Source organism: Lissotriton vulgaris, chromosome 6 (assembly GCF_964263255.1).
Source record: "Lissotriton vulgaris chromosome 6, aLisVul1.2, whole genome shotgun sequence".
Taxonomy (NCBI): domain Eukaryota; kingdom Metazoa; phylum Chordata; class Amphibia; order Caudata; family Salamandridae; genus Lissotriton; species Lissotriton vulgaris.
The window spans coordinates 97221305-97243726 of NC_141694.1; the positions used below are offsets into that span (position 1 = coordinate 97221305).

A 22422-nucleotide genomic window follows, 5' to 3' on the forward strand; every position below is an offset into this window, starting at 1 on the left:
AACAACATTTTTTTAAGATAGTTAGAGGCTGTGGGCTTATCAGGTCCGAAATGACTTAAAAAACATTTCTTTCATCATATATTTTTTGCATCAAATAATGGCTCTCGGCCAAATTCAGCCTGAGTCTTTCTTTTCCTTTTTTGACTACACACATGACGTTAGCTTTCCTGTAACCCTAGCAACTGCAGCCAGTCTTTTTTCCACGAGGTTAGTTAACCTCGAGGGTTACCCGGACAGCACTTCCCGATCCGAGAAGATGCGGTGAGACGCCGGCTCACATACTCCGCTTGAGAATTTCATTCCTTTCGGGTAAGTCCCGAGTGAACGGCGCCAGATGGCGCCTCTGCCTCATTTTTGAATTAGTAGCCAGGGGATCGACTCGAGACCTGACGCGTCTTTACCCTTTTGTTTTCTTGCAGATGCGCTACGAGTGTTTTTTCAACCCTTAACAATACCCCGTTTTGACGGAGAACTTTAACCAATCTATCCTAAACTTTCGGGTAAGTCCCGAGCCAGTGACGCCGGATGGCGCCTTTTTTTCTATTTGAATCAGTTACCAGGGGATTGCCCCCAGTACTGACACGTCTTTACCATTTGATGTTTTTCAGATGTACTACGAGTGATTTTTTTCACTAAATTTTTAGAATAACCCGGTCAGACGGAGGAATTATAATCAGTTCAATTCTACATATCCCACTGCCCTGACATAAAGGTAGGCTGCCGAATAGTATTTACTAATTGTACGGTCTAGCAATATTTTTTGGCAAATCATCCATATGATTGGTGCCATTTTTCACTTCTATAACGGTCCTTTCAGATACGGACAGCATAAACAGCAGAACCTATGATTGCCTGGCTACGGACCACGTTTCCTCTGGCCGTTGTTGTTCGCCCCGCCAGGTAATTACTACAATGTTCATAAATAATATGTGGCTCAATCCTCAGTATAACCAACCCTCCCCCTTTTTTTAACTTTTCCACTTTTATCTAATCTAATTCACCCCTCAACCATGAATGTAACGGCCTTTCTCGTTTATGTACTATGTCGGGACTTTTTCAAGACCGGTTTAAGTAGTTAGTTTTCGCTTCTATTTTTTGTGCTTAGGAATCAGCCCCACTCTACCCTTCCACCCCCCTCACGTCCTGACGAAGACCCGCGTAGTAAGGATCTACTGTCCTACAATTTCTGGGTCGAAACGTAGACACTCATCTACAACCAAGAACTCCTTACTCTAGCTTGATAGTTTCAGCAACTTAGGAGTCTCTTCTATCAAAAAGTGTTTTTTGATGCATACAATATTATTTGACCTCTCATATGTGGATCAATGGTACTCATGATTTGATTTATGGATTCATACATATGGAAATTTTGATTAGTGATGTGTAACTATTTGAAATGTGTTCTTTCCCTTGCACTCCTTCCCTTTCTTAGTGGGCGCGTTGATTTTTTGTATATAGTAACTGGATTTTTCAATCATTGAATGACTAATGGTGCAGTGAAAATAAAAACACTATGCACCCGCATTTGTTTTTTTGGATCAATTCTAAATAACTGTGTGTGATTCTGAATAAGTGATTGTTTGTTTGGTCTGGGACCCCTCTATACGTATTTCAATTATCTACCCAGGTCCCACTGACTACATGGGTCCAACCCCAATATCTACAACATGGGTGTTAGAGAGAACATATGCCGGAAGGATTGAAGAACCTGTTTACAATCCTTCTGTTGATGTTCAGAGAGGCTGCCACAAAAGACAACACCATCCACTGATCCATCATCAGGATTCTGAGTGAGCAGGTCTGGGAGAGGGTCACTCTCTTCCTCCTGTCCCTCGTCTATGGCCATGAGCAAGCTCATGTCCTTCCTGTCGACATATGCTTTGAGCCTGTTGACATGAAGCACCCTGTGGGGGCTCCGGGGAGTTCCAAGGTCCACCAGGTAGGTGACCTCTCCCTTTTTCTCAAGAATTGTGTGGGGCCCAGACCATTTGTCTTTGAGTGCTGATGGGGCCACTGGCTCCAACACCCACACCTTCTGTCCAGGCTGGTAAACAGTCAGGACAGCCTTTTGGTCATGCCAAGCTTTTTGGAGTTCTTGGCTGGCCTTAAGGTTTTCGGATGCCTTTTCCCTGTACTCAGCCATCCGGGAGCGGAGACCAAGTACATAGTCCACTATGTGGGTTGCAGGCTTTTTGAGAGGTCTCTCCCATCCTTCCTTCACCAAACACAGGGGTCCTCTTACAGGATGTCCATACAAAAGTTCAAAAGGGCTGTAGCCAACCCCCTTCTGTGGGACCTCTCTATAAGCGAATAAAAGGCAGGGAATCAGGACATCCCACCTACGCCTGAGCTTTTCAGGTAGTCCATGAATCATGGAAAACAATAAAGAGAGCAAGGGATAATGTCACTTGGGAAGTGACAAGAGATATCTCCTATTCCCCTGGTAGGAATATTTATGCAAACAAAAAGAAGGAGTATCCCCAGCGTCAGGTTTTTTGAAGGAAAACACTTTCGGAGGGTGAATTGTTTGGCACAAGAAAAGGAAAAAGTCAACCTTTTTGATAGGAAACCCCTCACTCACCACCTAGTGGTGACTTGCTTCATCATCGGGGTCCACCCTGGTGACCTAGCGTCACCAGGATGTGCTTCGACACCTGGATTACAGTGGAGCAGGTGTGACTGTTTGTGCAAAAAAGAGGTGTTAAAAATTGTCCTGGTAATCTTAAAAACAATTTTTATTACAAAGTAATCAGAACAATGTTTAAAAATTATTGGCGAGATGTACCTTGGTGAGTTACGGCCAAGGTGTCTCTATATGTGTGTGGATGGCTTGGTCAACATGTTTCTACCTTGTGGGCAGTAGCCCGGTATTCTTCAGGACCAAAAACAGGTGGATGGGGGGTGTGTGCCCCCTAAAAGGCACACCCTCACCTATCCCCTGTATACCAACTGGAAAAATTACCAGCGGTTGATGAGCTCTTTAGAATTAAGAGCAAAACTGGTTACAAAAAAGACCTGTAGGGGGAAGTAAAAGAGTACCGGATTCAGTAGAAATTCTATACTTTCCTGTTACGTCGTGCAGTGTCTCTTGTGAAATGGATAATCATGCCATGGGACGTGCCCTCCGAGTGATCAAGTATAGTGTTCAATACGGGTGGTTGGCAGGGAAGTATTATCCGAGTGTGCACTCTTATCATAAGGTGCTTATGATAAGAGTGCACACTCGGATAATACTTCCCTGCCAACCACCCGTATTGAACACTATACTTGATCACTCGGAGGGCACGTCCCATGGCATGATTATCCATTTCACAAGAGACACTGCACGACGTAACAGGAAAGTATAGAATTTCTACTGAATCCGGTACTCTTTTACTTCCCCCTACAGGTCTTTTTTGTAACCAGTTTTGCTCTTAATTCTAAAGAGCTCATCAACCGCTGGTAATTTTTCCAGTTGGTATACAGGGGATAGGTGAGGGTGTGCCTTTTAGGGGGCACACACCCCCCATCCACCTGTTTTTGGTCCTGAAGAATACCGGGCTACTGCCCACAAGGTAGAAACATGTTGACCAAGCCATCCACACACATATAGAGACACCTTGGCCGTAACTCACCAAGGTACATCTCGCCAATAATTTTTAAACATTGTTCTGATTACTTTGTAATAAAAATTGTTTTTAAGATTACCAGGACAATTTTTAACACCTCTTTTTTGCACAAACAGTCACACCTGCTCCACTGTAATCCAGGTGTCGAAGCACATCCTGGTGACGCTAGGTCACCAGGGTGGACCCCGATGATGAAGCAAGTCACCACTAGGTGGTGAGTGAGGGGTTTCCTATCAAAAAGGTTGACTTTTTCCTTTTCTTGTGCCAAACAATTCACCCTCCGAAAGTGTTTTCCTTCAAAAAACCTGACGCTGGGGATACTCCTTCTTTTTGTTTGCATAAATAGTCCATGAATCATCCCTTTTAGGGTCCTGTTGAACCTTTCAACAAGCCCATTGCATTGTGGATGATAGGGTGTAGTGAACGTGTAGTTGACATCACATTCCTTCCACATAGCAGTTAAGTAGCTTGACATGAAGTTTGCACCTCTGTCAGAGACAACCTCCTTAGGGAAGCCCACTCTGGAGAACACTCCAACTAGGGCTCTTGCCACAACAGGTGCTGTAGTGGTCCTAAGGGGAATAGCTTCAGGATACCTGGTGGCATGATCCACTACCACCAGTATAAACTTGTGCCCTGATGCTGTCTGGGGATCCATTGGACCGACAATGTCAATCCCCACTCTTTCAAAGGGCACCCCCACCACAAGCATTGGTATAAGGGGGGCCTTTGTTGTGCCACCTGACTTACCACTGGCTTGGCAAGTGACACAGGAGCGACAAAACTCCTTGGTATCCTCGTTCATGTGAGGCCAGTGAAAGTGTGAGACAAGCCTGTCCCAAGTCTTCGTCTGGCCTAAGTGTCCTGCTAAGGGAATCTCGTGGGCCAAGGTAAGAAGGAAACCACGCTGAGACAAGGGGATAACCAGCCTCCTGGTCATGCCAGGCTTGGGGTCTCTTGCCTCAGTGTACAGGAGTCCATCCTCCCAGTATACCTTGTGGGTACCTGTGGCGTTCCCAGCAGCCTCAGCAGCAGCCTGCTGTCTGAGGGGTTCAAGGGAAGGGCAGTCTAACTGGTCCTTCCCCAGGTCTTCCCTTGAGGGTCCCCCTGAGCCCAGAAACTCAACTTGATCAAGTTCGAGTTCTTTAGGTTCAGTTTCCCTCAATTCCTGTAGGTCAGCCTCCTCCGAGACTTGATCCTCAACCTGGGGCAAGGGGGAAGGCGATGCCTTAACCCTACTGCTCTTCTTCTTGGGAGGGGTCTGGTCCATTGTTCCAGGATCCAGCACCTGTTCAGTGGGGCATCTTCTGACCTGTGACCTAGTCACAGCAAGCACATGTGCTGGCAAGCCTAACATCTCCATGTGAGTCCTCTGCTCCACTTCTGACCATTGTGATGACTCCAAATCATTGCCCAACAAACAATCCACTGGGAGGTCTGAACTAACAACAACCTTTTTCTGGCCATTTACCCCTCCCCAGGAGAAAGCAACAATCTCCATACTATGACTGGTAGTGACGTTGCTGGCATTGGTCACCAGGAAATCTGTACCTGGCATGATCTGTCCAGGGTCCACAAAGTTAGGTGTCACCATGGTGACACTGGCACAAGTGTCCCTATAGGCCTGAGCCATTCTTCCATTTATTAAAGGCGTCTGCCTGTACTTGCCCAAAGTATTGGGACTGACATCAGGGGATATATCCACATCCCCTGTACAGACAAGGACAGCCTGAATGAGTGTGCCAACTAAGTTGTCATACCCCTCAGAACCCAAGGTTAACCCAACTAATCCCTTGAGAGGTGCACTACTACTGCTGGCTGTACTAGGGGGCACAGGTGCCTTAGGGGCTGCAGTAGCAGGAGTCTGCCCTCCTTTCTTGGTGCACTCACTAAACCAGTGAGTTTTACTTTTACAGTATTGGCACCACCTTTTCGATTTGGCCTTCTTGATTCTTCTTTTTCTGGCACCCCCCCCCTTGTTGGGGACCTGTCGAAGACTTCTGGTCATTTTGTTCACCCTTAGAATCTTTACCCTTCTGGTCTGCTTTCTTCTGACCACCCTGGTTCTGGCCCTGGTTTTGCTTAACCCTTGTTCTGACCCATCTGTCTGCCTTCTTTCCCAATTCTTGGGGAGAGGTCAGATCCGAGTCGACCAGGTGCTGATGCAACAACTGGTTCTGACAATTGTTTAAAATCTGTTCCCTCATGATCAGATTGTACAATCCTGTATAATCAGTAACCTTACTGCCCAGCAACCAGCCCTCCAAAGCCTTAGTGGCACAATCGACAAAATCAGACCAGTCCTGAGACTGAGTTTTCTGGGTATCCCTGAACAGCAACCTGTACTGCTCAGTGGTTAGGCCGAACCCATCAATCAGTGTGTTCTTCAGGACCTGGTAATCGTTAGCGTCCTCAGCTCTAGTAGTGAGGAGCTTATCTCTACCTTTACCTTCAAAGGAGAGCCACAAGATAGCTGCCCACTGACTCTGGGGGACACACTGTACAGTGCAGGCCCTCTCCAAAGCAGTAATCCATTTGTGGATATCATCCCCTTGCTTAACCACTTGGATGCTATGGTGCTTCTGGCACTTCAATGTAATTTCCATTGAAATCAATGGAAACTCCATGACGAGTTACCCTTGTCATTAGCACTGAAGGGGTTAAAGGGGGGCACTATCTTACTCAGGTGTCTAGTGTCTAAACTCCTGTTTTCCCTTGGGGGAATGCTGCCACCAGTGGGGTTTGTCCCACTCAATTCTTGCTCTCTAGCAAAGACGAGTCTCTCTTTGGCCAGGGCAAGTTCTTCCCTTAAAATCCTCAGATTGACTTCCCTCACTTTAGCTTCGTACACTCTCCTCTGAGGGGATGTCATCCCTCTTTGAGAAGAGCCTCGAGAGCCATTGGTTCGAACGGATCCATTAGAGCCTCTCGTCAGAGACCTAACTCGTCCATTCCCAATGTTAAGCTGGCCTGAGAGGGGCCCCAGGGGTCTCCTAGTACCATTCTCGTGCCTGCTTAAGTTGTCCCTAGTTAGCTGGCTAACTACTACTGGACCTTTGTCTGCCTCATCCTCGGATGGCTCTAGATCCTCATCCTCCTCGTCACCTTCTGCAGCGAGATGAATAAGGTCAGGGTCACCCAAGGTTCCCTCTAGGGGAGGCATGTTCCCATCTGGATGAGAAGGTTCTGTGTTACCAGCCCTCCTAGCATCATAAGTCTCTAAGAGACCAATCAGAAAAGGAATGGTAGGGTTTGCACCCTGTTTTAGCTTCCTGGATGTACAGATTTGTCGCATCTCTTGGAAGCTAAGTGCAGCATATCTGGACATGACCTGTGGAGGGTCGACTGACACAAGGGGAGACTAAGGGTTTCCCCCTTTGTCTGACATGCTGCTTCTAGTGTGGTGTAAGTGATGCACCTACCTACACTATATGTTTACCTACTGATCCCTTGCTAAGAGTTGTAGCCAAGGTGTGCTAAGCCTTGAGGAGCTACAACAGCTGGTTCAGTAGAACTCGAAGTATTCTAAGCTAAGTTATATGTACCTGGAGTACTTATGCGATCTTTCACAAGATATTCTTAGGATACACGTGGTAAAACAACAGCAAGCTCAAAAATCCCACCGCTGCCACCAATGTGAAAAGTTGGCCCGATATACAGTGCTCACTATTCTAGTGATCACTATGCATCAGTCCAAACGACCCTTATGGTGATTGGTTGTAAGTCGACCTTAGACCAGCTATCCTAGTAGCGTGGATATGAGCAGTCTTCGGGCTAAACTCTAGAGGGCCTGTTAAGCCAGCTGTTATACCATCACATATACCCCTTGAACACCAAGTGAAAGGACACCACACAAGTGTTATGAAAATAAACAGTGTATTTATTTTAAGTCACAACAGCCCTGTACTCTTTATGAGGACAGGGTACTAAGCACACAACAAAACTCTTAGGAAAATACTTCAAGTGCACAATCTACACAAATGCCCGAGGGCACGGAAAGTTTAGTGTCTTTGGGCGAACCCGATAAGGTAAGTCGGAAGCGACAGTGACTCGGGACCCTTAAATAATGAGGCTATGCTGGGGCACCGAAATGCCGAAGTTACCTAGCCCAGGGGCTGTGGCTGCATAGGTCTTTACAGACGTCGGGAATCCTTGCTGACGAACCAGGAGCCTGAAGGAAGGAGTTGCTGGCAGGCGACCAGTGAAGAAAGTTCGAAGAGATCCAAGCCTGGATCGAAGATGGATGACACCTGAAAGCAGAGGGGACCAAGTTCGTAACTACTAGCCAGTAGTCAGAGGGTACCAGGAGAGCACCGGATGATCGTCACCTCGACTAGGTGAGTGGGCGACGCTGGGCTCTGCAGTCTCACGGACCAGGAGGCATTGTCGGCGACCAGGATGGAGGTGCGAGCTGTCCCACGATGATTGACGCTGTCGGCGTCGCTGGGCCCAGGATTGGGGCAACAAGCCTTGGCAAATTCAGGGCCACGTGGTGGACCTAAAATGGCGTCTTGAGTGGACCAGGAGGGTCCGGGGTGCTCCTCTTTCAGAAGGGAGCAAGGGCCAGTCTGGAGCAACCAGACCAGCAGCGTTGTTGTCGGGCGTCGTCGAGAAGGCCACAAGCCAGCGGGCTAGTAGCCAGACAACGTGATGAGCAGCAAAAAGCAGAAGGGCGCCACGCAGATCGTGGAGATGCTGGGAGGCTGAACTTCGGTGCTGGAGCTGCTCAGGGTCGGGGCTTCTCGGACCCCAAAGCACTCACCAGAGGATCCCTCGGCGGTCGTGCTGGATAGAAGTCGTGCAGTTCTGATGATGGCCGGTCCCTCGAGGTCTCGTCGCACCCACGGATCTCAGCTGAGCTGACGATGTGGGTAGAGGTCAGAGGTGCCAGGGAAGCCGGTTCTCATCGAACTGGGCAGTCGGTTTCCTGAGGAAGGACGTGCAGCAAACCGCAGAGTTCTTACATGGTGCCTGCAGATGCAGGGTGACTACTCCTTAGCCACAAGGGAGAAATCTTGAGAAGAGTTGAGAGTTCCTTTCGTCAAAAGTAGTTTCTTGATTCAAAGATGATCTAATTTGGAAGGGTCCCCGCTCCTGCCTTTATCCTAAAGAAAGGGGTGGGTACGCGACGAGGTCCTGCCCTAGGGGTGGGACCAGGAAGGGGGGTGGTTACACCCCTCTCCCATGCCGGACTTTCCCCAGGTCAGGGGCTGGCGTGCCCCGGGAACTGGTTCTAGCCGGCAGATGCGTAGTGAGCACCGGGGTGCCACTCCGCAGTCACCTTCCTGTAAAGCCCTGCCTACCCAGGATACACAAAACCCTGTCTGGGATGGTGCGAGCACTGCCCCGGACAGGAAACCCTTTGTCCAAGCTCTCCTTGCTGGAAGGACTCCCAGCAGCAGGAGGTCAGACTCGTGTCTGTGGTGGCAGCATCCATTTTGTGGAGCTGAGGCTTCAGTTAACTTTAACCGGGGTTCACAGTTACATACATGTCGTGTCCCTCTAGAAGGGTGGAATGCTAACCCCGTCGCCAGCATTGGTGAGGTGTCAGTATCCCAATTCGTATGACACCTTACTCGACATGTTTTGATAATGCAAAACCAAAGATAGCATTTAAGAGTATATGGTACGCGTTATCATGGAACAGCCATTGGGGTTTGGTTCCGCAGGCTGCAAACGGGCTCAGCTCATGCCAGAGCACCATCTCACATGATTCCACGCACTCTGCCTTCAGGATTGTCAAGGCCTGCCATAGGAGTGACTGATAGGAATCCGTGTGTCCATTTTCGTGGTTAGATATAGGTATACTATATCTAAAGCAAAGGGTGGTTACACCACCTTGCCCCAGCTGTCGTGCAGCCAGTTGTGTCAGATTTAGATGGCCATCCAGGGGTGGCATAATACATGCTTCAGCCCCTGGTAGGCCCTAGGTACACCGATGCCCTGAGTGACAGGGTCTGACAAGGTGGCCCAGTTCCAATTGGGTAATGCACCTAAGGTACACATGTCAATTTAGTGAGAGAACAGCTAGGCTGTGGGTCTGATTGGCAGGCCCACAGCCAGAGAAAGTCGTAAAACAGTGAAACAAAAGCAAAAAATCTGGGTGATCATAGGATTGCAGACCCTACTCTCCTACACTTATTACACACAGTATTACCACGTGCCACACATCACAAGTGACACTAACACTTTTCAATGCTGTTTCCCACATCACCGTATTGAAATGCATTGTCATGCATTCACAACCCCTCATCGCCCCTCGGAATTGCTTGAAGCTTTCTTAGCACAACGGTGTGGTTCCCAGTGTCTGCTGCTTGTCTGCAGCTGCTGGGTACACTGTCAGAGGCTCCCAGGTAGAGAAAAGAGAGGTTGACATACATGCGCTGACACCTTGCCATAATAACATATTTCATCACCGTCTAGTGAAGTTGGAAAGCCAGCATTTCACATTGTGCCATTTGGCCCCTAAATAGGGCTTTTCTAGAGTTTTATAGTGCTCAAAGGGGGGTAATTTTCAATGTTTGTCTGTTTTAATAGACTTTATAGTTTGACGTACTTGTGTTAGCATGTCACTTGACCTCTCACACATTTGGCAATGAAATGTCACTCATATGTTATGTTATGTTATGTTATGTTATAGGTTGTTTTGTAGCGCGCTCTGCTACTGGGGAGTATCCTGGCGCGTTGCGGAGGTGACCAAACATAACACAGAGAGACAGCCTAGACCTAACAAACAAACAGATGGGTCTTGAGATCCTTCTTAAACTTGGATAGACACTGGGCGGTACGCAAATGAAGAGGGAGAGCATTCCAAGCCTTCGCAGTTACCACAGAAATAGATTGGCCGCCCAGCCTAGCCCGATTATAGCGGGGAAGAGTCAGTTTGGCCAGCGAGGCTGACCTGAGACAGCGAGAGGGAGTGTAGAAAGAGAAGCGCTTCCTCAGGTAGCCGGGGCCAAGCTCGTGGACAGCTCTAAATGACAGCACGAGAGATTTGAACATAATTCTCTGAGCTACAGGAAGCCAGTGAAGTGCGCGCATGTGTGACCGAACACTCTGCCATTTCGGAATGCTAAACAGAAGGCGGACCGCGGCGTTCTGGACAACCTGCAGTCGTTTGACCAGATACGCCGGGATACCACAAAACAAAGCATTAGCATAGTCCAATCTGGACAAGATGAGGGCACGCGCAACCGATTCCCTAGCTTCTCTGGGCAGCAGAGGGAAGAATTTTCTTAAAGCCCTTAGCGTAGCAAAACAGGTCCCTGACAGCTTCTTGATATGGTTCTCAAATCTGAGGTCTTCTCCAAACCAAATTCCGAGGTTCTTAGCCGGGCCTCCCATCACCTTGGGACTAGGAAAATCAGGGGGCCACAACTCATTATGTCAAGTCAAGTCAAGTCAAAGAATTTATATAGCGCTCTACATACCCAGAGGGTCTCAAGGCGCTTGAGGAGGGGAGGGGAATTACTTGTCAAATATCCACGTTTTAAGTTGCTTTCTGAATGCTAGGTGATTCTGAGTAAGGCGAAGGTGAGTGGGAAGGGAGTTCCAGGTTTTAGCTGCCAGGTAGGAGAAGGATCTACCTCCCATGGTGGTTTTGTTGATGCGGGGTACAGTGGCAAGAGCTTGGTTGGATGATCGTAGCTGGCGGGAGGGGGAGTAGAAGGACAGTCGTGTGTTGAGGCATTCTGGTCCGATTTCGTAGAGTGCTTTGTGTGCGTGGGTTAGGAGACGGAAGGTGATCCTCTTATTGACGGGTAGCCAGTGGAGGTTTTTCAGGTGACCAGAGATATGTTCTTTACGCGGGATCTTTAATATGAGCCTGGCTGAGGCGTTTTGGATTCGTTGGAGTTTTTTCTGTAGTTTAGCGGTAGTGCCGGCGTAGAGGGTGTTTCCGTAGTCCAGCCGGCTCGTGACCAGGGCGTGGGTGACCGTTTTCCTAGTTTCGGTGGGGATCCAACGAAATGTTTTTTTGAGCATGCGGAGAATGTTGAAGCAGGATGAAGAGACGGCGTTGACTTGTTTGTACATCGAAAGTGAGGAATCCAGGATGACGCCCAGGTTACGTGCGTGGTCTGTCGGGATAGGTGCTTTTCCAAGGGCTTCTGGCCACCAAGAATCGTCCCATGCAGAGGGGGAGGTACCTAAGATAAGGACTTCTGTTTTATCAGAGTTCAGTTTCAGACGGCTATGTTTCATCCATTCGGCAACTTCTTTCATTCCTTCGTGTAGGTTAGTTTTGGCGGTGTGAGGGTCATTGGTGAGTGATAGGATGAGTTGAGTGTCGTCCGCGTAGGAGATGATGTTGAGGTTGTGTTGGCGTGCGATGGTTGCGAGGGGGCTCATGTATACGTTGAAAAGGGTGGGGCTGAGTGAAGATCCTTGTGGGACGCCGCAGATGACTTCAGTGGCCTCTGACTTGAATGGTGGAAGGCGGACTCTCTGGGTTCTTCCGGTGAGGAACGAGGTGATCCATTCTAGTGCTTTTCCTTGAATTCCGATGTTTCTGAGGCGCTGTAGAAGGGTGTTATGGCAGACTGTGTCGAAGGCTGCGGAGAGGTCGAGGAGGATGAGGGCGACTGTGTCTCCAATGTCCAGTAGGGTTCGAATGTCATCTGTTGCTGCGATGAGGGCGGTTTCAGTGCTGTGTTTGGCTCGGAAGCCGGACTGTGAGGAGTCGAGGGAGTTGTTGGCTTCGAGGAAGGCGGCGAGCTGGTTGTTGACGGCTTTCTCGATGACTTTGGCCGGGAATGGAAGGAGCGAGATGGGACGGTAGTTTTTGAGTTCGGTGGGGTCCGCTGTGGGTTTTTTCAGAAGGGCGCTGAGTTCTGCGTGTTTCCAGCTTTCCGGGAAGGTGGCGGAGTTGAGGGAGCAGTTGATGACGTCTCTGAGGTGCGGTGCTATGATGGAGTCTGCTTTGTTGAAGATGTGGTGAGGGCATGGGTCTGTGGGGGATCCTGAGTGGATGGAGTTCATCAGGCGGATGGTGTCTTCAGTGGAGATTGGGTTCCAGTCATTAAGGATGTTCAAGGGGGGTGAAGGTCCAGCAGATGGTTGGGTGGGTTGGTCTCCGGGTTGGTTGTCGAAGCTGTTGTGGATGTCTGCAATTTTGTTGTGGAAGAATGAAGCTAGGGAGTCGCAGAGGGCTTGAGAGGGGGTGATGTCGTTGGAGTTGGCCGAGGGATTGGTGAATTCCTTGACGATGTTGAAAAGTTCCTTGCTGTTGTGGGCGTTGCTATCTAGTCGGTCCTTGAAGGCGGTTTGCTTGGCTTTTCGGATCAGTTGGTGGTGTGTGCGAGTGGCGTTTTTGAAGGCTTCCTTGGTGCTGGTGGTTGGGTCTTTTTTCCAGGCCTTCTCCAGGGAGCGGCAGAGTTTCTTGGATTTCTTAATATCATCGTTGAACCAGGAGGCTTTCTTGCTGCCAAGTTTGATGTGTCGTTTTTTCAGTGGTGCTAGGATGTCGGCGCTGTTGGATAACCATAGGGTTAGGTTGGTGGCGGCTTGGTCGGGGTTTGAGGAGTGGGCGGGGGGCTTTTGAAGAAGCGATGAGGAGATCTGGTCGATGGTGATTTTGTTCCAGTTTCTTTGTAGAGTTGGTTGGGGGTGGTTGTTGGGTTTGGGCTTGTTGTAGGAAAAGTGGACGCAGCTGTGGTCAGTCCAGAGGAGAGCCGTAGTGTTGCTGAAGGAGACATGGTTGCTGGAGGAGAAGATAGGGTCGAGTGTGTGACCTGCGATGTGGGTGGGGGAAGTGACCAGTTGTTTAAGTCCGAGGTTGGCGAGGTTGTCCAAAAGGGTGGTGGAGTTATGGTCGTTGTTCTTTTCAAGGTGAAAATTGAGGTCTCCCAGAAGGATGTAATCTTTGGATGGGAGGGCGTGTGGAGTGATGAAATCCGTGATGTCTTCACTAAATTGTGCGCGGGGTCCTGGAGGTCTGTAAAGGAGGGTGCCTCAGAGTGGTTTTGGGGTCGGTGTGGATCTGGAAGTGAAGGTGTTCAGAGTTGGCGAGATTGACGTCAGAGCTGGTTGAGATGTGGATGGATTTTTTGTGGACGATGGCGATTCCTCCTCCTGTGTGGCCGGTACGGTCCTTGCGTATGATCTTATAGTCTTCTGGGATGGCAATGGTGATGTCTGGGGCGGAAGAGGCGTTCATCCATGTTTCTGTTAGGAAGGCGACGTCCGGAGAGATGGTGTCTAGTAGATTCCATAGGTCAATGGCGTGCCTGTGGACCGAACGGGTGTTGAGCAAGATGCATTGTAGGTTGTTGGGGTCGGGAGTCTGTGGGGTGATCGTGGCGGAGTTGTTGACGGTGCCGATGAATTTGCAGGAGTAGCATGAGAAAGGTCCATGGGCGTGTCCAGGAGCGGCTTGGACGCAGTTGGGGGAGCGGCCGGGGTTAAGGGCTAGGAGGGTGGGGGCATCGTAGGTAATGCGGGAGGGCTGGGCAATGCGAGGGCCAGGGGGTTTGGCGCTGGGCGCGGTCCAGGCACGGACGGGCGTAGACGGGCTTACCTTTGGCGCACCTTCGGCGCGGCCGTAGCGCGTGGACGCTGCGCGTGGAGGCATTGGCCATAAATGGATGGTGGAGGGGGCGGAGCGTGGGAGGGTCAGCTGGGAGGCGGGGTCTAGGTGCAGGGAGGGTCTGGGACGGGCCAAGGGGTCAGAGCAAAATGGCTGCAGGGTAAACAAATGTACGGAGGTAAATTATCTCGAGCGCTACAAACCTCAGTGTGCACCGCAGTGAAAGCGCTAGTGGTGATAAGTGTATGCCAAGTAGCGTTATCGAGCGCTGCACCCAGAGTTCCTGATTTCCAAAGTAAGTTGTTCAACAACACGAGCGCTGCACAGGCTGAACAGATAAACACAATGCTAATGATGTTAAACAGGCGCGTTGGTCACGAGCGCTACACAAGGCTGAACAGATAAACACAATGCTAATGACTGAAGCTATGGAAATGTCACACATGACCAGTCTGAAAACTTGGCAGCTATGTACACAAGGTTAGCTGTGTGTATGCGCTGTATGTGCCCCGGGTGCTGCAAACTCTGTATCCTCATTCATAGAAACAACTAGGCTTCTGTGAGAGCCTCCGGTGTCTGGGTTAGGGTTACAAGCTTGCAACCAGGGACCATATTATGGAACGTGCCCTGGAGTTGCAATGGGCATATGCTCCCACTTTGCGCACCCCTGGGGCACTTGGGTGTTTACAGATGGGGCAGCAGAAGCTTGCGCGGCGCTCTCCGTCATACAGATGGCGCTGGCGGATATGTAGTGCCAGCAAAATCACCAGAGGGTTCAAATTAGGGAATTCCTTAGCCTCTGTGCCTGCGCCGTATTGTAGACACGGATGCAGAGGCGAAGAAGCTATCGGGAGGTGCACTGACGGTTTTAGTGTCAGTCTGCCTCCTGTTACCAGCCCTCTGGAGAGTGCAAAGAGGGTTCTAGGGACACCCCCCTCCCACACCCCATTGAGGCAGGTGCTTCAATGCCTCTCTGTATTTCATGTAAATGCGCTGCCCCAGGGGAGCACGACTTTGCGACTGCCCTGGGTGCAGCTCATTCAATATAGTATGACGCAGTCTCTTTGTTTGCGCCAAGCGCACCATTTGAAAGGTTCTCCCGGTGCAAACAAAGTGAGAGCGCTGTGTTCTATAATATGTCCCCTTATCGTACCAGTCCTTCAAAAGTTCTGTGATTAATAATCCTTCCTCACAATGGAACTATTCAGAATCTACAATTGGCTACCAGGGGCCGTACTTCACAAAGTTCTTCGGAGGCACAATGGCCATTTGCGACCTCATTACACATCCCCGGGTAACTTTTGTATTACAGAAGGGACCGGATGGTCGTGCAGCCTCTTCTGTGGTATTGAAAGCACTTGTGCTAAGAGGGCGTTACCTCATTTGCATGGGAGAAATCCCTTTGCCTCTGCTCCTGCGCCGTATTATAGATTAGGGTGCAGAGGCAATGAAGCTGTCAGGGAGCCCACTTAACAGTGCACCCCATGATAGTAGCCCTCTGAGAGCTAAAAGGGGATTCCATGGACCCCCCTAGACATCCCAATGCAGGCAGTGCAGTCGCTCACTGCACCCACCAGCAACGCGATAACTAATCCCCTTACAAAAGCAGGCGGTTAGCCGTCTACTGTGAAACACTAAGCGGCTTCAAAGCAGGTCCTCTGTTTTTCACCTGAATGCGCTGCCCTGGGAGCAGTGCATTCCATGTAACAGGGTGCACTTTCCCTGTTTGCGCCCAGCACAACTGTTTTGCCAGGTGCAAGCAAGGAAAGTGCGCCCCATACATAATAGGGCCCCAGATGATGCCAATGAGCCTTGACATGCCTTAAATGTGTGGCCTTCACCATTGCCGACGGCTACCAGAGCATCTCCGCTGTGTCTGGTCCAAGCTGACACTAAGGAGGTGCAATATACTTGTAAAGGGAGAACGTTCTGCTTGAGAGCAGCATATACTTGTGTTTCCAGGCCATTAATCCATTCTTTGGACTCTTCCCCGTTTTTCTACCCAACAGAACAATCGTGTGGCGAAGCTGCTGACCGTGAGCATTCGAGTGCAAGGCGACAAGAGAGCAAACAGCCAGTCGCGCTGCTGTGCCCTGGCGCGCTATGAGGCGGAGAAGATCTGCAGTGATGCCTTCATTATTGTAAAGGCGTGCAATGCTGCTGGAGCCCACCAGATGGCGTGGTGAGTGCTTTTCTTTGTACCCATGTGTGTCTCATTTCTGAATGGGGTATGCAAGTTGGCAATGTTCTTCTAAAGTTCAGTGAACACAACAGGAAGTCGGGAGAGGTTCTTCCAGTGAACACTAGACCCCTAATGTTCTTCCTGAGGTCAGTGAGCACTACCCGTAGCCCATTGGAGGTGTCCTTCCAAGGGTCAGTGAGCACAACAGGAAGTCAGGAGGAGGTGTTCTTCCTGGGGTCAGTGAGCAGAGCAGGAAGTCAGTAGGTGATGTTCTTACAAGGGGCGTACTCCCTACACCCCACACTGAACACCCTCTGGCTGTCCGCACACCTACGCAGAAGAGCAGCTACTTTCATTATTGCATTAACTGAGCGTTCAGCCCATCTAGCATGGTTTTTCTGATGAGTAAAGTTTGCTGCTGCCGGTGAAGGCACCATCTGCAATCAGTTTCAAATTCCTGGTATTAAAAATTCGGATGAACATCTTTGATAATCAGTATATGAAAGGGGAAGGTGCACCAAGAAACATAGTAAATGTCCTCCAAACGTGTCAGAAAAGTATCCTTTTATTATTCTTTTTTTTATATATTTCTTTTTATTAATAAAAGGCATCAAGAAATACATCGGTGCATAGTACAGAAGAGGGTCGTCCACAAATTCAACATATGGTACAGAAAATATTAGCAAGGGGGGTGGGTATAGAGCACAGATGTCAGGCAGAATCATATGTAAGGGTCATGGGGAAAGAGGAGTATCAAAGACAACAGCTGCAGGTGGTACACAGATATTTCCTCTGTACTGATTCCAAGGACCCCAAACACTGTTCCACATTCGAGAGAGACCCCTTGCCAGATAAACAGTTTTTTCACGGAACATACACCAATCCATATTTTCTTTCCACCCTTCTATCGTAGGCGGCCTTGCAGATCCCCACTGCTGTGCAATGTTCCGCTTAGCTATCATGGCCCCTAGAGTGACCCATCGAGTTTGTGCAGTGTTCAGGTCTGTAGGCTCCCAAATATTCAATAGACATCTCCTAGCTTCCGGCAAAAGAGCCACACCTGTTACTTCCTGCATAACATTATGGACTATGCTCCAGTAGTCTGTCATATATCGACATTCCCTCAGGATATGAAGAAACGTTCCCAACTGACAACATCCACGCCTACACAGGCCTTCCTCCGTTAAACCCATTCTAATCAGACGTGGACCTGTAACATAAACCCTGAACAGTATTTTCAACTGGACGAGCCTCCATCTCGCCGGAATCGCAACTTCCTTAGGGGAAGAAACTGCAGATTGCCAATCTTCGTCAATTTCAATACCCTCCTGCGTCCACTTGTCCCTTAAATCTGCTAAAAGATCCACTCTGTGATCTATCAATTTTTTATAAATGAGAGAAATGGTGCTATCAGGCAGATACCCATCCAGTATTCGGTCTTCCAATGGGGACGCCTCTGGTATCTCTTCCCCCTCGGGGAATACCGACCTCAATGCATGCCTCACTTGCGCATAGCGAAAATACTCCGTTCCACTCAGCTCATATTCAGTTTGTAATTCAGCAAACGACTTAACCCTTCCCTTCGCCCAAACATCGCCCACGGTGGTAATCCCCATCAAGTCCCATTTGTCAAAACCCTTCGTATTCCATAACCTGCCCAACCTATCCGATCCACATAAAGGGGTAGCCAAAGTCAGACAGTTTTTCCATCCCAATGAACAAGTAACATCTGAAAGAGACACGTTAGTGATAGATTCCTTACCTTAGAATATCCCCAGGCGTCAGACTGGATCCGGAAGCTTTTGCGTAGCAGTACCCTTGCGCGTCGGTAGGCGTCGTCTGCGGCTCCGCGTCCGTCGTGGGCGCCATGATGACGTCGTCGGAGTACTTAGACGCCGCCTCCGCGTGCTGACGTCAGTTCTTCTTTTTTCCGCGCCAGCCAGCGCAGATCTGGAAAGAGCAGTTCCCTAGTCACTTTTTGACTAAGTTTTGGTGATCTTTTTGATCCATCTCGAAGTCTGTACGACTCAGACGGTGCCTGTAGGGATGCCCGGCTTCAAGCATTGCGACGAGTGCGACCGTACCATGTCGGTCACGGATCCCCACTGCCTGTGTCTGACGTGTTTGGGCGTCGACCATGACGACGAGGCCTGCCCCGACTGTCTGGCCCTTTCGAGGAAGGCCAGGCGGGAGCAGTCCCGCAGGCGGCTCGAACTCCGGCAGTCGTCCCCGCGCCGTGTGAGGTCCCGGTCCCACGGGAGGTCGAGGGACAGGTCGCGGGGACGGAGCCGTCACAACTCCGGGAGTCGGCACCACTCCTCCGGGTCCAAGTCGTCAGGTAAGAAACACAAGAAGTCGAAGAGGCATCGTCGCTCTTCTGACGCCCCCCGACACTCGCGCGATGCGGCCGGGGGTTCGGGTGACGCCGAGGAGCCGCGGGCGCCGCGTCCGGCCCCATACCCGCCGGTCCCTAGGCTGAACGCGACGCCGGAGGAGATTGAGCGTTTCCTCATGGCCATGAGGTCCCTTTCTCCTCCGACGGGTTCCGCGGCGCCTTCGGGCCCAGCGAACCCGTCTTGGGCCCCTAGTGGGACGGGGTCTTCGACCCCGACGCCGCCGACTCCTTCGGGCCCGGCGCCGCAGGGCCCCACGATCCCGACACCGCCGGTGCCCTCTGGCCCGGCGCCGCAGGATTCAGCTGCCCCACTGGGTGCCGCTGGACCTCCATCGGGCTCTGGATAGTCACCGGTGGACCTCACGACCCCCACGGCGTCGGTCTGTGTGGTGTCTCCCCCGGCGCCGTCCTCGGGCGGCGGCGTCCCCGATGCCTCCTTTTATTCGGTTCCGACGTCGGGACGACGCCGATCCCGACGACGTTTGGAGATTTCAGCTTCTACGAGCCGACCTCATACCATTACGACCCTGAATCTCAGGAGATGAGGGATGAGGAGGATTGGGAGGGGTCTGAGGACCCTCTGGCCAGGGAGTGCCAGTCTAACATGGACTGGGCAAGAGACCTTGGGGAGGCCAGTGGCCTGGACACCTCTCCAGACACTGGATTTGTCTCTCCTCCTACCGTGGCTTCGGAGGAGGGAGCTACCTATGGTGTGGTGTTGACGAGGGCTGCCAAGGCCTTGGGCCTTGAGCTCCCCGTCGCGGCTGTGAGGACTAACCTCCTCACTGAGGTCCTTAAGCCGCAGTCATGCTCCATGGAGCCTCAGCTGCCGTTCAATGAGGCCTTGACGGACGTTCTTTTGGGCACTTGGTCCAGGCCCGCTACTGGTTCGCCTGTAGATAGGAACGTGGCCAGACGCCACCGCCCGGCTCCGGGCGACCCATGTTTCCTGTCCTCCCACCCCACCCCGAGAGTCTGGTCATCCAGGCCTCTAATTCCCAGACCGCATTCCCGACGGCCCTGCCGGACAGGGAATCCAAGAGGTACGAGAACTATGGCAAGAAGATCTTCTCGTCCCTTAGTTTGGGACTGCGGTCTTCCAACACCGCATGCCTCTTGGGCCGCTACACCCACTCTCTGTGGGAGACAGTGGCGGAAGTGCTGCCAGAGTGCCCGTTGGAGGTACGGGCCAAACTCGGCCAAGCCCTTGTGGAGGGCCGGGACGCAGCCAAGTATTTAATCAGGTGTGGACTGGATACTACTGACTCGCTGGGCAGAGCAATGGCTACGACGGTGGCGGTACAACGCCACACCTGGCTGAGATCCGCCAATTTTTCGGCAGACGTCCAAAACACCCTTAGGACATGCCGTTCGATGGCCGTCGCCTCTTTGGCGACAAGGCAGACCACGCGCTTGAGCGCTTTAAGGACTCCAGGGCTACGGCCAAGTCCTTGGGCCTCTCGGCCCCGCGCCTGCAAATGGGTGCCTTTCGCTCCTTTCGTGGCCAGGGAAGGGGCGCCCCCACACGTGCCGCCAGCAACTCACGGCAAACTGTCGTCCAGCGCGGCGGCGGCAGTGGAAACCGCCGTGGAGGCGGTCGGGGAAACAGGCGAAGTCAGTCCACACCTGCCCCCGTGGCATACACCTCTAAACCCTCCTAGTCCGTGCTTTTCGGCCCATGTGACGCCAGTGGGAGGCAGGGTTCGCCATCACCACTCTCACTGGCGCACTGTCACTTCGGACAGGTGGGTGCTGCAGATCGTCCGAAGGGGATACTCCCTCCCCTTCGAGACGACCCCTCAAGCCATGCCACCGCAACACCACCACGTATCGGGGGATCACTTGCGGCTCCTGCAGGAGGAAGTTTCGGCCCTCTTGGCCAAGGGGGCCATCGAGCGCGTTCCTGGGCCAGAAGTAGGACGTGGTTGCTACTCCCACTACTTCCTGGTACCCAAGAAGAGCAAAGGGGGCCTACCCCTATCTTGGATCTGAGGAACGTCAACGGCTTCCTCCGGAAGGAGAAGTTCAAAATGCAGACACTGGCTCAAGTCTTAGCTGCCCTAGACCCAGGAGACTGGATGGTGGCGTTGGACTTGCAGGACGCGTATTTCCACATCCCCGTCCTGCCGGCCCACCGGCGTTACCTGCGGTTCACGGTAGGCCACGAGCACTTTCAGTTTACCGTGCTCCCCTTCGGCCTTACCAGCGCCCCACGGGTGTTCACGAAGGTGATGGCGGTGGTCGCAGCTCATCTGCGCAGGTTAGGGGTGTCACTCTTCCCCTACCTAGACGACTGGTTGTTGAAGGCGGGCTCGCCCCAGACAGTCGTCAGCCACCTCCAGACTACGGCGGATCTCCTGCACCAGCTGGGATTTTCCATCAATGTGCCGAAGTCACACCTGTGCCCCTCTCAGAAGCACCTTTTCATCGGAGCGGTTCTCAACTCGGCGCAGTTTCGGGTTTACCCGCCCGAACAGCGTGTTCGGGATATACAGGCTCTGATTCCGATCTTCGGGCCTTTATCCCGAGTTTCGGTCAGGTTGACGCTGCGGCTTCTGGGGCTGATGGCCTCCTGCATCCATCTGGTGCATCACGCACGGTGGCGGATGCGGGCTCTGCAGTGGGACCTGAAGTTTCAGTGGGCCCAGCATCAGGGCAACCTGTCCGACCATGTCCTGATCTCGGAGGGCACTGCGAGACAGCTGCAGTGGTGGCTCTCGGACTGCGATGGGTCAACGGCAGATCCCTCTCCCTTCCCCAACCGGAGCACGTAGTTGTGACGGACGCGTCCCTCCAGGGCTGGGGAGGCCACTTGGGAGAGGCGGAGATCAGAGGACTCTGGTCTCCGGCGGAGTCCCGGCTCCATATCAATCTGTTGGAGCTGCGGGCGATTCGTCTGGCACTGAAGGCATTCCTCCCGTCTGTCCGAGGGAGTGCAGTGCAAGTGTTCACGGACAACACCACCGCCATGTGGTACAGCAACAAACAGGGCGGAGTGGGGTCGTGGACCCTTTGCCAGGAGGCTCTGCGTCTCTGGCAATGGCTGGAACATCAGGGCGTGACTCTGATGGTTCAACACCTGGCAGGTTCTCTGAACGCCAGGGCGGACGAACTCAGCCGTCGGTGCTCGATGGATCACGAATGGCGTCTGAACTCGGACGTGGCGCAAGGCCTCTTTCTGCGATGGGGAGAGCCTTGGTTAGATCTATTCGCCACCGAAGAGAACGCGCAATGTCATCAGTTCTGCGCGTTGGAATTTCCAAGGCGGCACTCGCTCGGAGACGCTTTTCGTCGCGAGTGGAGCTGCTGTCTGTTGTACGCCTTTCCGCCTATGCCACTTCTGCCTAGAGTGCTGAAGAAGATCAAGCACGACCGGGCACAAGTCATCCTTGTGGCTCCGGACTGGGCACGAAGGTACTGGTATCCCGAGCTACTCAGTATGTCAGTCGATCCCCCGGTTCGTCTGCCTCTTCAGGAGGACCTTCTGTCACAGCAGCAGGGGACGGTCATCCACCCGAACCTGTCCAGTCTCCACCGCCATGCTTGGAGATTGAGCGGCGACAGTTGAGGCCATTTGACTTGCCTCCTGAAGTTTGCAACATCATTCTGGCAGCCAGGCGTCCCTCCACAAAGTCGGTATACGCCTGCAGGTGGAACAGATTTGTGGCATGGTGCACAGCAAAGGCTGTGGATCCCCTCAATGCCCCTCTTT

General features: G+C 51.7%; 1 protein-coding gene across 2 annotated transcripts in view; it reads left to right on the forward strand.

Annotated features, from left to right (window-relative positions):
• Window positions 1-22422, forward strand: part of POLH (DNA polymerase eta) — a 158228-nt gene that overhangs the window by 102325 nt on the left and 33481 nt on the right. For both annotated transcript variants that reach the window (XM_086926021.1, XM_086926022.1), the window contains exon 11: window positions 16143-16315. In XM_086926021.1, coding sequence (XP_086782147.1) covers window positions 16143-16315 — 173 coding nt within the window. The remainder of the gene's footprint in view (window positions 1-16142; window positions 16316-22422) is intronic.